The 13,125-nt window shown below is 41.7% G+C and overlaps 1 protein-coding gene across 3 annotated transcripts in view; it reads right to left on the reverse strand.

Annotated features, from left to right (window-relative positions):
* TGFBR3 (transforming growth factor beta receptor 3) overlaps positions 1–13,125 on the reverse strand; it is a 185,886-nt gene that overhangs the window by 32,187 nt on the left and 140,574 nt on the right. For all 3 annotated transcript variants that reach the window (XM_018045754.1, XM_018045753.1, XM_018045752.1), the window contains exons 7-11: positions 11,923–12,070; positions 5,735–5,924; positions 3,595–3,929; positions 3,030–3,182; positions 14–154 (exon numbers count right to left, since the gene is read on the reverse strand). In XM_018045754.1, coding sequence (XP_017901243.1) covers positions 14–154; positions 3,030–3,182; positions 3,595–3,929; positions 5,735–5,924; positions 11,923–12,070 — 967 coding nt within the window. The remainder of the gene's footprint in view (positions 1–13; positions 155–3,029; positions 3,183–3,594; positions 3,930–5,734; positions 5,925–11,922; positions 12,071–13,125) is intronic.

Below are 13,125 nucleotides of genomic sequence, written 5' to 3' on the forward strand. Positions count from 1 at the left end.
AACAAATACATACCACCACAATTTCAAGTCGGCTGAAGAAGGAAGTGTCCCCTTCATCCATGTCTCCCGGAAATCCATTATCACCAGACTCTAAATCTTCATAGCCATCTGGCCAGCCACTACTATCCCCAGAGGGTGGAACCTGAATCACAATCTAAAAGCAAGGAAAGCACAATGTTATGAAAACACCCAATCACATACCTTTGGTTCCACCTCACATAAACACCCATGTAATAAATTCTGAGGTGAACTGAAAATCTGACTTAATTGAAAAAAAAAACCTCCAAGTTTTTTTTAGGATTTTATCCTCAAAGAAATGAAAAAGAAGAAGCCCAATGCATAATAAATTAAGATTTAAAATAAAATATGTATTTTAAATAGTGTGAAAACACCAGATACTGAAATGGAGTTGGGTGGGGTTTTTAACAGGCCCACCTGTACTGTAGGGGGTGGGGGAGTTTCTCCTTAGGGGCCTTTAAGAAACTCTAAGAAACACTGATTTGGCTAATCTGAGGAGTTCTTGTAAATTGTGTCTGTCAAGATTTGATAGGGACTTCCCTGGTGGTCCAGCGGCTTAAGACTGAGCTCCCAATGCAAGGGGCCTGTGTTTCATCCTTGGTCAGAGAACCATATTCCACATGCTGCAACTAAGAATTTGCATGCCAAGGCCCCACACAGCCAAATTAATAAATTAAAAAAAAAAAAAAGATTTGGTCAAGTTTGGTTTGAGTCAAAAGCAAAGAACCTGATGTTCACTACTGAGCCATTCTCTCCTCACCCTTCTCTATATGCGTCCATCTCCCCCACTATCTCCTGTATGAGGTATAGATGCAGGAAAGAACAATAAGTTCTATGCCATAAAAACCTATCTTAACACTGGTAGACGGTTAGTTCTATGTAAGATGAAAAAATTCACCCAGGGATTAGGACTCCATAAATTAACTCCTAATTTATTTGCATAAATGGGATAGTTATAATTTTTGTTTGATTCTATGTTCCACCTCCTTAGATTTTGAATATGTTGTAAAATGAAAATAGATATTGTCTGAAAACTACTACAAACAATTATAACTGGAAGAAATGGCTAATACAGCCACTGAGAGGAGAGCAGAATGGGAAAGAAATGAAGGAAAACTGCCTCTCTATTCCTTCCCAGGTCCTCAAAGAAATTGGTAATGCAACTGAAGCAAGTTAGGCTATTACTTACCCTATAATAATTTTTTTAAAAAAGACGACGACGCAATATACTTTTCTCTCCTAAGGTAGATGGCACTTTTTTTTAAAACTTAACCAGTTATCATGGCCTCTTATTGGCATTAATTCAAATCAAAGTTTAAAATTCCAGGGCTTCCCTGGTGTCTCAGTGGTAAAGAATCCACCTGCCAATGTAGGAGACATAGGTTTGATCCCTGATCTGGGAAGATCCTACTTGCCTCACAGCAACTAAGCCCGTGAGCCATAACTACTGAGCCTGTGCTCTAGAGCCTGGGAGTTGCAACTACTGAGTCCACATGCTGCAACTGCCGAAGCTCACGTGCCCTAGAGCCCGTGTTCCGCAACCAGAGAAGCCCCTGCAATGAGAAGCCTGTGCACTGCAACTAGAGGAAGCCCGCACAGCAACAAAGACCTAGCACAGCCAAAAGTATATAGAAATATTTTTTTAGAAGTTTAAAATTCCAAAATCACATATACCAGTAATATATGACATTCATTACATCTGGAAAAACTGGATAATTGCAAGAAAATGAGTGTTGGAATTGGCAGATGAGTGTTCATCAAGGAAGTCAAAGGTTAATAAATAATTTCAGTAACAAAGCAGAGTAGCTGCTCCAGCCTAGGGCTGGGGGAAGATCAGTGGATGAGAGGTTGGGAAGCTGGATTCCGTCCTGGCTCTACCACTAACTCGTCTCGCAAATCCAAACAAGTCTCGTAACTCCCTGGAGTTCAATTTCCTCACCTGTGAAATGAGGACGCTGAATGAGATCATCTTAGGGTTCTTTCCAGCTCAAACATTCTAAAATTGTCTGAGGAACAATAAACTTGGCTCACAGGAGAGTCAGTCCCTACATGAGCCATGCTGACCAGAATGCCAATCTCTTCCCTGGCTGGGTCCTGTTTGTGGACAACCAGCAGTGGAATAAGCAGAGCAGTCGGGGCCTCCCCAGCCCATGCCGAAGCTGGGAGCACAGACATACACACAGGCGTCAAAGCTGGACACGGGGATCTTGGAGCCCTGTTTCTATCATCAAAAGTACAACTCAAATCGCAAAATTATCACTTGAAAGTCCTTTTGAAATTTCATGTTCAAATTCTTCTAACAGTCACTGTGTAGTGTCCACTTCTACACAAACAGATTTAATCTGAAAAGATTAAGGTGAACTGCCAAGAATGATGTCTGGAAAGTGAAGGGTAGCTACTGCAATGACTATCACTGAGGAATCTCTGGCTAACTTCAAAAGCAGGAGATGTTCTTCAGTTTAGGGTCTTTCCTAAGGATGGAGAGAGATTTAACAGTTTCTCAAAGGACCTTTTCAGACTTCTCTCTTTTGGTTCTTTTGTTCATGAGGGAGGGAAAAGTCCTCCTACTTCTAGACATGCCTCCGATGAGGCCATGGATCTCAGATGAACCATGGATCTGGTTAGCTCGGTTGTACAGAGGTGCTCATTCATAGCCTTGGAGTTTGTCCTCATGTGAACCAGGCCATCTGAGCCTCCAGCTTAGCCAGAAAAAGCCATAATCACCTTGCCAGTGAACGCTTTGCCACCAGGAGATGGAAGGAAGGGTGGGAAAGATCATCACAAATGTTCCAGCCAAGAAAACAGGGCCTCCCAACTCCCACAGACTCACCAACAAAACAAAAGTGTTCAGGGTCAGAGTACATCCCATTTTGTTGAGAACCAACACTGGGCTTCATTCAAGTCTAGGGTATGTGGCCCTTCTCATTTTCATAGAAATCTTAAGACTAATTTTAAGGTAACATCCAGCAAGGCTCAGGCAAAGGGAAAGCTTTGTCCTGGAGAACACTCACGGAGTTGTAGTAAACCACACCATCAGGGGCTGCTCGCCGGAGCCGAGTCCCGCAGCCATTCAGGGGAGACTCCAAAATGAAATGGGTGTTATTTGTCTTGGCCTTGCAGGTGGGATCCAACAAGGTGAGCTCCATCCCAGAGTAGCCGCTGGCCTGAAACAACCACCACCAAAAACATAAAGAGGGGCCCACAAGCCATTCTATAGCATGCAGTTAACACATTTTGCCTGGTCTTCCAAATAAAGGTCACTAGAAGCCTGCACTCCCTCTCCCCCCTTACCTCCTTTCAGCCTACCATCTCTCAACAGCCCCAGAATTGTGTTTGTTGGCCTTGGAAATTCAATAGCAAAATATTGACACACAAGGATCTGGAAGCCCCCCTCACTGAGAACAACAGGAACCGGGTGAGACTCACAGCCAAGGGGAAGTGAGCCCATCCAACTGAGAAAACAGTATCAAATCTCCAGAGTTCAAAAGTGAAAGCGCTGGAAATAACTCACACAGACTGAGGTGAGACGGACAGGGAGGTAACCTCCCATTCTCTCCTTTAAGAAACTGCACCAACCTGAAAAGAATCTTTGTCTACAGCCACAGTCATCTTCTCATTGTCACACTTGACGGACAGGGCAACGTCTGTGCTGCCCTGCACCTCCTCTGGCTCTCTGGGATCAGGGAACGGGTGGATGCCAGGGATGACAGGGTCCTTTGGCCGAGGGATCCCATCTTCTCCCCCTTCCTTCCGGCCTCTCCTGGAGATGTCAGGGAAGGGAAAAGGGAAACCTCCATTTCGGCTTCCCCCTCCCCGGATGGGTGGGTTGTCCAGGGCAGGCAGAGTGCCAGGGCCCAGCAGGATCCGTAGCTCAGGAGGGACGGTATGGACCTCCTCATCTCTCATCTCCTCTGATGGCAAGAGAAGAAGGCAGAACATCATCAGTGTTCGATGCCAGGTCACAATCATTATCATGAGAGGTAAGAACAGGAGCAACGAGCAAAGAATGGGCATATGTAAAATTATCCCTAATGAGCAATGTATAAAGGAGATGTGGAGTCTGTCTCGAAGCCTGAATTCTAGTCCTGATATCCCTTCTAACTGGTCTGGTGGCTTTGGGTAATTAGCTTACTTCTCTGTGCTTTGGTTTCCCAATTTTTTTAAATTAAGAGGTTGGATTAGATCAGTGGTTCTCAACTTTGGCTGCACACTGAAATCACTCTGGGAGCCTAAAAAAAAGCATCCCTATGCTCAAGCTGTACCCCAGCCCAATTAAGAACTGAACTCTCTTTAAATCATTATGTTTTAAAGCTCCCCATGTGATTCCAATGTGCAGCCAAGATTAAGAACTGCTGGATTAGATGATTTCTAAGGGGATGACAGAGGATGAGATGGCTGGATGGCATCACTGACTCGATGGACGTGAGTCTGAGTGAACTCCGGGAGTTGGTGATGGACAGGGAGGCCTAGCGTGCTGTGATTCATGGGGTCGCAAAGAGTCAGACACAACTGAGTGACTGAACTGAACTGAACTGAAGGCCCTTCAAGCTATAAAAACTCTATCTGAATAAGTTATGTGGGATGATATTATTCCATTCAAATGCCAATGAAATACTTTCCTTGAATCTAGAGATTCTTTAGACAGTCTCTCTAAAGATTTCTTGAAACAGTACTGCTATTTTGAAATTATTTTGCTACCTCCTATTTCACTGCTAAATTCTAACAGATATCTAGGTACCCTGGCCTTTTAGAACGTAGTCCCCCCACAAAAAGAAAAAGCTGCTTAGCTTCAATTATTCCTTCAAAGTCAACTGACACATACTTGAGGTTAATCCATCCTGCAGTGGGAGCTGGAAAAGAGGATGTTAGCTCTCCTTCAATACCATTTTTTTAAAAAGGATGACACAGTTAGTTGTATGGGCCCAAAAGAAGTAAGAGGTTTGGAGGTTTTTAATTTGTTATCAAAAAACCTTCACAACCACCCTGTGAGATGGGTCCTATTGTTTCCCCCATATGGCTGAGGAGAAATCAGAGGCTCAGAAGTTAAGCAACTTCCAAAAACAGTGATCAAATATCAGAGCTGGGACTTGAACCAGGACTCACAACCTTCATTCTACCAACCCTGCACTCAGTTGTGGTACCATGCAATGAGCAAGAGATCTAGGGATCAAAAAACCTGGGGTTCAAGTCTTAGTAGCTATAAGACTCTGGAGAACCTCAAAGAGCTTATTAAGCCTCTGCTTTCTCCTCCATCTAAATGGGGTAATAACTCCTATATTCCCTCTGGGTAAGAATGAGAAAGCACAAGTATGAGTCCTCGTGACTTCCTATGAGATCTGGCCTGACCTAAGACTTCTCTCCTGCTGTCCCAACCCCTCTGTATCTCAGCCCAAAGTGATCACTAGGCTCTTCTGAGAAAAGAACCCAGACTAATTTATCCTTAATATATGCAGAGAGAAAGTGATCTATAACAAAGTTTTCCAACACGCAATTGACTCTATGTTAGTAAAAAGTCTGTATTCAAGATAGTTTCCCCAAAATAATCTAGCACAATTCTACGTAACTTTAAGCTTTACAGTAAAAAGTAGTCAAATAAACCGTTAAAATTTGCAACAGAAAAACAGCACCATATGAGTTGAAATGAAAGTTCCTCATTGGAAAGCACATTTGGGGGGATATTTTTTATACAAATAACAACAAAAAAAATCATACTTACCACTGCTTTCAAGCCGAAGATGGAATCTATTAGCCATAGGAGCCACCGTGTATGATGTTACTGGACTATAGCCATTGTCCAAAGCCCACTTGACCAGACTCTCTTGGGTTGAAGGAATGTCATCTCTTTTTGATTTGGTCATTATCATAGATCTTTCACTTTCTTTCCCAAAGCCAATACTATTAGGAGCCTGAAGATAATAATAAAATTTCACTCATGAGTCTATAAAATTAAACAGTGCCTTAATACCTGAAACAAATAGATTCTCTATTGTGTATGAGCAAACTATTTATTCTTTTGATCCCTACTTTCCTTGGGCTGAGAATACTGATGTGAAAACTTGTAACAGCAGATTAAGAAATATCATTCATGCTGACTGGTTGCATCATTTGGGTTGCTTATGTTGATACAAATAACATAATCATTTTTGTCATTAGTGGATAATCTAATTATCATAAGCATGATTAGCATGTCACTAGAGTTAATGTTTAAATTATTAACATACACATCAAATATGATACACAACTTTTATTATTTTTATTTAAAATTATCTATAAAGTACTCAGAAATGTGCATTCTATATTATCCGAACATACCTGTGTTCTGCTTTCTATGTTGTTGTTGTTATTTCTATGTTGATGCTAAATCGCATCCAACCGGTTTGCAATACCCGCCAGGCTCCTCTGTCCAAGGGATTTTCCTAGCAAGAATACTGAAGTGGGTTGCTATTTCCTTCTCCAGGGGATCTCCCCCACCCAGGGATTGAACCTTCATCTCCTGCATTGGCAGGTAGATTCTTTACTGCTGAGCCACCAAGGAACCCCCTAATTCCTATATCCTAGAGTTAAATGACGGAGAAGGCAATGGCACCCCACTCCAGTACTCTTGCCTGGAAAATCCCATGGATGGGGGAGCCTGGTAGGCTGCAGTCCATGGGGTCGCTAAGAGTCGGATGCAACTGAGCAACTTCACTTTCACTCTTCACTTTCATGCATTGGAGAAGGAAATGGCAACCCACTCCAGTGTTCTTGCCTGGAGAATCCCAGGGACGGGGGAGCTTGATGGGCTGCCATCTATGGGGTCGCACAGAGTCGGACACGACTGAAGTGACTTAGCAGCAGCAGTACCAGAGTTAAATGAAAGAAGGCACAACCTAGTTACTTCACTGTGGAAACTATCCTATCTTTGCAAACTATGAATGACACAGGGTGAAACAACCAATGTCGATATTTCACTTATAACTTATGATCAATTTAGCAATCCTGTAACTATAGACATTTGCCAGTTCTATTAACGGAATATGGTTAGATTTTATGGTATAAAATATTAATTAAGCCATCATACCTCTACGTACCAATACTTTAATCCCATAATACAAGTAACTCTTAAAATTAACTTTCATTTGGTAGTCAGTTAAAAATTAAAACTGAGTGATAAGAATCTTTCCAGGAAAGAATATCGGAGGACTCTGAGTACTAAGAACATGGAAGGTAAATTTCACATTACACTTTGATCCTGTTGCAGTGATCTCCTCAGATGGTGAGGGAGCTGAATGCTGCAGGGAGCACCCAAAGGGAAGTCACCACATTTTCAACATCTGTTCCTACAGGGCTGGAAGCCCTTCTAGCAAGCGGATTATGCCATTTCATGTCGTATAAAAATCACTTTAATTTCCATGCCCAATTATTTTCTTCTGCATATATGCAGCATTTTTCCTAAATTCCCCATTTGTTTCCCATTCTGTTTGCCCCTAACATGACTAAATATTAATCCTTTCCCATTATAAAACCATAGAAGATTCGCAGCCTCTAAGTTCTCTTGGCCTCTCTGGTTGTGGGATACTGGCTGAGGACAAGCATTTTCAATTCAAAGCTGAAAGAGTCTCACCCAGTATATTTTCGTATTACTCGAAGTGCTCATCAGGTAAGCAAGTCACCATAATGCACGCAAAGGGACCAGAAAGAGCTGCAACCAAGTTCTGCAGCCATTAGCAAAAAAAAAAAAAAAAAAAACTCAGTTTCACAGATTTGGATTATACTGCTCTTACTGGGATTCAGAAAACATTCCTTAGGGAAAGGAAAAGAAAGAGGAGAGGGAGAGGAGGAGGATGGAAGGAAACTAAAATGAAGTAAAGAAGGATCCAATTAGTTCTTAGACCTTCTTACTCATTGAGTCAACAGCAGTTTTTTCAGCACAGCTTCCTCCGGGCTTTCAAGGCAGCCTGTCGTTTTGATTGGCTGGAGTTGCAACACTGGCCTAAACAATACTGCTTGGCCTCATCTGCCCTAGTCTTTCATGTTGTTGGACAGCTGAGAAAATACTGTATTTCCAGAATACTATCATAGTAACTGCCACCTGTTCTTTTTGTAGCAAAATGGAATAAGTTGTTTATACCTTTCCACAAGAACACTAGGAGCTGTCAGCACAACTCATATTGATTACACCTCAGGATTTACAAGGCTAGAAATCTATCTATGCATTTGTAAAGCAGCAAGGTTTGGGACAATGGCAGGCAAGCTGGTTCCCAGCAATGAATGGGTTCCTTATCCTGTATTTCTGGGAGTCCCCAGGCTCCCAAGGCCTCAGTATAGCTACTCCATTAAGGAGTATTCACGGTGGTCTCAAATACCACCGCCATCTTTCCCAGCCATATCTTCACGAAGGACAATGAGTTAAGTAGACTCTGAGTACCTTTCCCTCTCCCCATCATCCACACACCTGCATCAAGACTGCTGGTATCTGGGAGGGCGGGGGCTGGAGGAAAAGTTAGGCAGAGGGTGCAGTCCATACTCCCAATGGGATTAAAAAATATCTCTTCTAAGAATAAACTCACTATTTGCAAACTTGAAGCCCTGAGGCCCTATGAAATCATGCAACAGAAAATTTCTAACAAGTTATCTCCATCTATTCTTTTATGTGTTGGAATCTTTTCCAAAATGTGATTATGCATGGTCCATAAGGGCCCTGAACTAAAAGCCAGAGCTGGGCATGATGATGTAATGTGGATACTTCCAGTAATCCCATCTGGCCCAGCACAACCCTCTGTGTCTCTTTGGACCATCCTGTCTTTTAGAGGGTTCATTCTGCCCACATCGTATCACACACACACACACATACCCCACCTATGTTTAATAGTGCTTTTCTTTAAATTTTCCCCATCAAGTTCCACACAATTCCTTTAGTAAACATTTGTCTTTGTCTTCATTTTGTTAATTGTCCCTACAAACTCTTAAAGAATTGCTAATAGAAGGAAGATAGAAACCTACTCCCTACCACCATCTTTTATGGCAGGCACTGTGCTAAATGCTTAATATATGTTTTCTTATTTAATTCTTCTCCAAAATACAAGGAGTAGGTGTTATTATTCTTTTCTAGAGAAGAGGAACCTGAGGCTCACAGAAGTTAGGTAGTACATGTAGCTGAGAACTCACCATGTGCAGGCAGTATGCTGACTGCTTTAGATGAAATACCCAGGGCACACTTGACAAGTATTTGTTGAATGAATGAATGGACTCTGTTAAACCTTACAAGAACTCTCAAGGTGAGTATTATCATTGTATCCATTTCACAGGTAAGGAAACAGACTCAAAGTTCAATGAGATTGACCAGGATCAACTGGGATAACAGCAATTGGAAATAGGATTTGAATCCAGACCTGGCTGGCCCCAAAGCCAGCATTCTCTCCACTCCACCTTTTTATTAGCAGGTAACTTTCCCTCCCAGCACAGTCAGAACTCACATCTGAGACAGGAGTTAAGAAATCACAAAGCATGAAACTGATTGGGAGAATAAAAAGGAACATCATGAAACATTACCTAATTGTTTAGTAATGTTGTCATGCATTGTCCAAAATTGGCCTGGAACAGGAGTACAGCCAAGGAGAGCAATATAAACAGATCTTGCACTGAGATGAGCAATCTCTTTTTCTAGCCTCTCTGATTCACAGGAGAAGTGGGGACCTTCAGAGTGAACTCCAGGACTGCCCTGGACTAGGCACACATGCTCAGGGAGAGAAAGAGCCATCAAAGGGTCAGGGCCAAGAGAACATTTACACAAGAACTCCAGCAGGGACTTAAAATGTACCGTATGTTTTTGCCTTTCAAAGCATGATTCCCTTTCCTGTTTTTGTTATTCTGAAATTAAAAACATTTGGCTGGTGTGCCAGGCAGCAAAGGCTGCAAACAGCCCAGGTCACCAACACTGCTCATGCCATGCCAGGGAAAGCAATCACAACAGCTCTGACTTCAGAAAATCACTGCTGGGCTTTGTGCTCAATACCAAATTGATGTATCACCACTACACATGGTGGTTTATTGGGATCCCCTAAAAGTTATTAAAAGAAAAAAACCCACAGGAACCAGAAATGATTACTTTAAAATTAAGATGTGTGTGCTAATGGCTTTACCCACTGCCTCTGGCAAATGCTCGTACAGGATACTGCCTAGGGGACTGTTGTGTGACATGTCACACAGAAGGTGCCATGAATGAATAATACTAATGCCAAAGGCATCCCTCTCCCAAAACATAAACCCACTGAAAACATAAACCCCACTCCAACTGATTCAGTGCAGGAACTGAAAGAGGAACTGGCCCCAGTTTTTAAAAAAGACAACACACAGGACAGATGCAGATGCACAGAAGAGAGATGCAGATGTGCAGAACAGACTTGTGGACACAGCAGGGGAAGGAGAAGGTGGGATGAATTGAGAAAGTAGCACTGACACATAAACACCACCAACACATCTTACACTTACCTGTGTAAGACAGACAGTTTCTATGTAACACAGGGAGCTCAGCCCAGTGATCTGTGATGACCTAGAGGGATGGGATGGTGGAGTGGAAGGGAAGCTCAAGGGGGAGGGGATATAGGTATCCTGATGGCTGATTCACGTTGTTGTATGGCAGAAACCAACACAACATTGTAAAGCAATTATCTTCCAGTTTTAAATTTTTAACTTAAATTGAATTTAAATTAATTAAAAAAAAATTTTTTAAGACAATGCACTAATATTTAAGCCCACAAAAAGAGATGCTGAAGATGTAATTGGCTTCCCAGGTGGCGCTAGTGGTAAGGAACCTGCCTGCCAATGCAGGAGACATAAGAGACAAGGGTTTGATCCTTGAGTTAGGAAGATCCCCTGGAGGAGGGCATGGTAACCCACTCCAGTATTCTTGCCTGGAGAATCCCATGGGCAGAGGGGCCTGGCAGTCTACAGTCCATAGGGTCACAAAGAGTTGGACACAGCTAAAGCAACTTAGCATGCACATATGCATGCAAAGAGATAATTATCTTTTTAAAAAGGAGGAAGGGGAATTCTTTAACTTTCAATATAATTTGCTGCAATATTCTGTCAAATAGTTATTTCCCTAAACATACTTGGAAAAAATGTATGCCACCAAATTTCAACATTTAACTTTTCCGGAAATGAGCTGCTATCTGCCCATCATGCCACCCAGTTAAACTTCTTACATATATTTCCTTCATGAAATAGAGTGCTTAGGAAACAGGCCGGGGATACTTTTCCAGCATCATCTCACTAACCTGTGCACAGCTGTAATTCTCTTATCAGGGTTTTATCCTTAGGAGCAAGTAAAAACACATGCCAATACCAAGTATTTGTCTCGAAAAGAAAAATAAGCTGGAGTTAGCTCATTTCCCACATCTTTCATAAAGACCCAACCCTACAGTAAGAGCTGATATTCATAGCCATGACACTGAGGCCCCCACAGGATTCTCAGCCATGAAATGCTTGTGTTCATTGTTTTGTACTTACTAAGACTGGAAATCCCAGGGACAGAGGAACCTGGCAGGCTACAGTCCAAGGGGTCGCAGAGTAGGATACGACTTAGCAACAAAACAACAAGACTGGAAAGCGCACTAATACGTTTCAGGAATTTCGTGAGATCCAGAGGTCTCGTGGGAGAGGCTTGTGGGATCCAGAGAGGTGAAGGCACTTGCCCGAGGTCACAGTTCGTAAGTGGCAGAGTCTGAACTTGAATTCAGGTCTGTATTGACCCCAAAGACCTTTTTTAACTACCACACTGCCTGTCCTTGACAGAAGAAGCCAAGGAACAGCCTATTTTATAAAGTGAAAAATAATGGAGAAAAACTTCACAAAAATAACACATACAAACACAGCTTAAATTACTGCCATTCATCAAAACAAAGAAATGCTTAACCAACTTACAATAGCTTTCAGGTTTCCCTTAATATCGAAAGATTTGATCACCCAGTTGACAGACTTTTTACATTTCAAGATCAGGATCAGATTTTTGACCACCTCAGGATCCTTCCGAGAAGGTCTTATGTCAATTATGATATCCACCTGGAAAGCACTGTGAGTGGAAAACAAAGGCAGAGTTAGGACCCAAATGCCAGAAAGTTGCAACTCCCCTCTTCCAAGTCTTCATGTTTCCAGTGTCTGGCCAGTTGATTAAAAAGCTGGAGTGGATCCCAGGCAAATGACATGTGCAAAACAGATTGTTTAGTGCACACATAACAAAATGATTTTACATAACAATAGAAAAATACGCCTGTGGTTAATTAGCCTCTAAACTTTTTCTCTTCATTGGGAAAAAAAAAATGGTGGTTATTTCATGTGGCCACTGTTTGAAAGGGACTTGAACAAACTACAAGAGTTTACTTTTGAAGCAGAAGTATTGCTTCTTCAGGCTCAACACCTTTGATATGTAACATTCTAATTTGTTATATGCTCAAAATCCTTCAAACCAGGAGTGGGTGGCAGTTTGGTGAGTGGAGGGTGGCAGGGTGGACGCAAGAGGGAGGCAGTAAAAAAAAGTTAGAAAATGTCAGAATAAAATAAGAAGCAAAAGGCTAGAGCATTTCTTGACTTATATAAGGTTTGCTTAAGCCATTAACATTTGTTACAAAATCATATCTGCATTAACTTCCCCAAACTTCTGGAGATAGCAATTAAAAAAAAAAAAAAAAAAGATGGTCAACCAAGTGATTATTGGAAAATTAATGAACACAACCCAAACTTCTAAGAATCCAGTACAGAAGAGAATTCTTACCAAATAATAACATCTCTGGCATTCTGGATTTGGAGGAAAGTCTTTATTTCCATCTTGGTTTTGCACGCTTGGAAAGCATAAACTGAGTGAAGCCTTGGGGCTAATACCTAAGCATACATGCTTCCATTACTTCTATTCCCGTTCCCTTTTAATTTTCCACAATTCTTCACATGGAACAAAATTTCCATTTTCAGAAACCAATCTGTAGTTTATTCACTTTTGAAATCAAAGTTTGATTAGAATTTTAACTGCAAAATCCTTCTATAATATAAATTAACAGTTTTACTCACTAGTCCCTATGAAATGCAGGTGAAAGTGGGAGAAAGGCCTACTTTCTCCCTTTTCTTTCTTACACA

Source organism: Capra hircus, chromosome 3, assembly GCF_001704415.2.
Source record: "Capra hircus breed San Clemente chromosome 3, ASM170441v1, whole genome shotgun sequence".
Taxonomy (NCBI): domain Eukaryota; kingdom Metazoa; phylum Chordata; class Mammalia; order Artiodactyla; family Bovidae; genus Capra; species Capra hircus.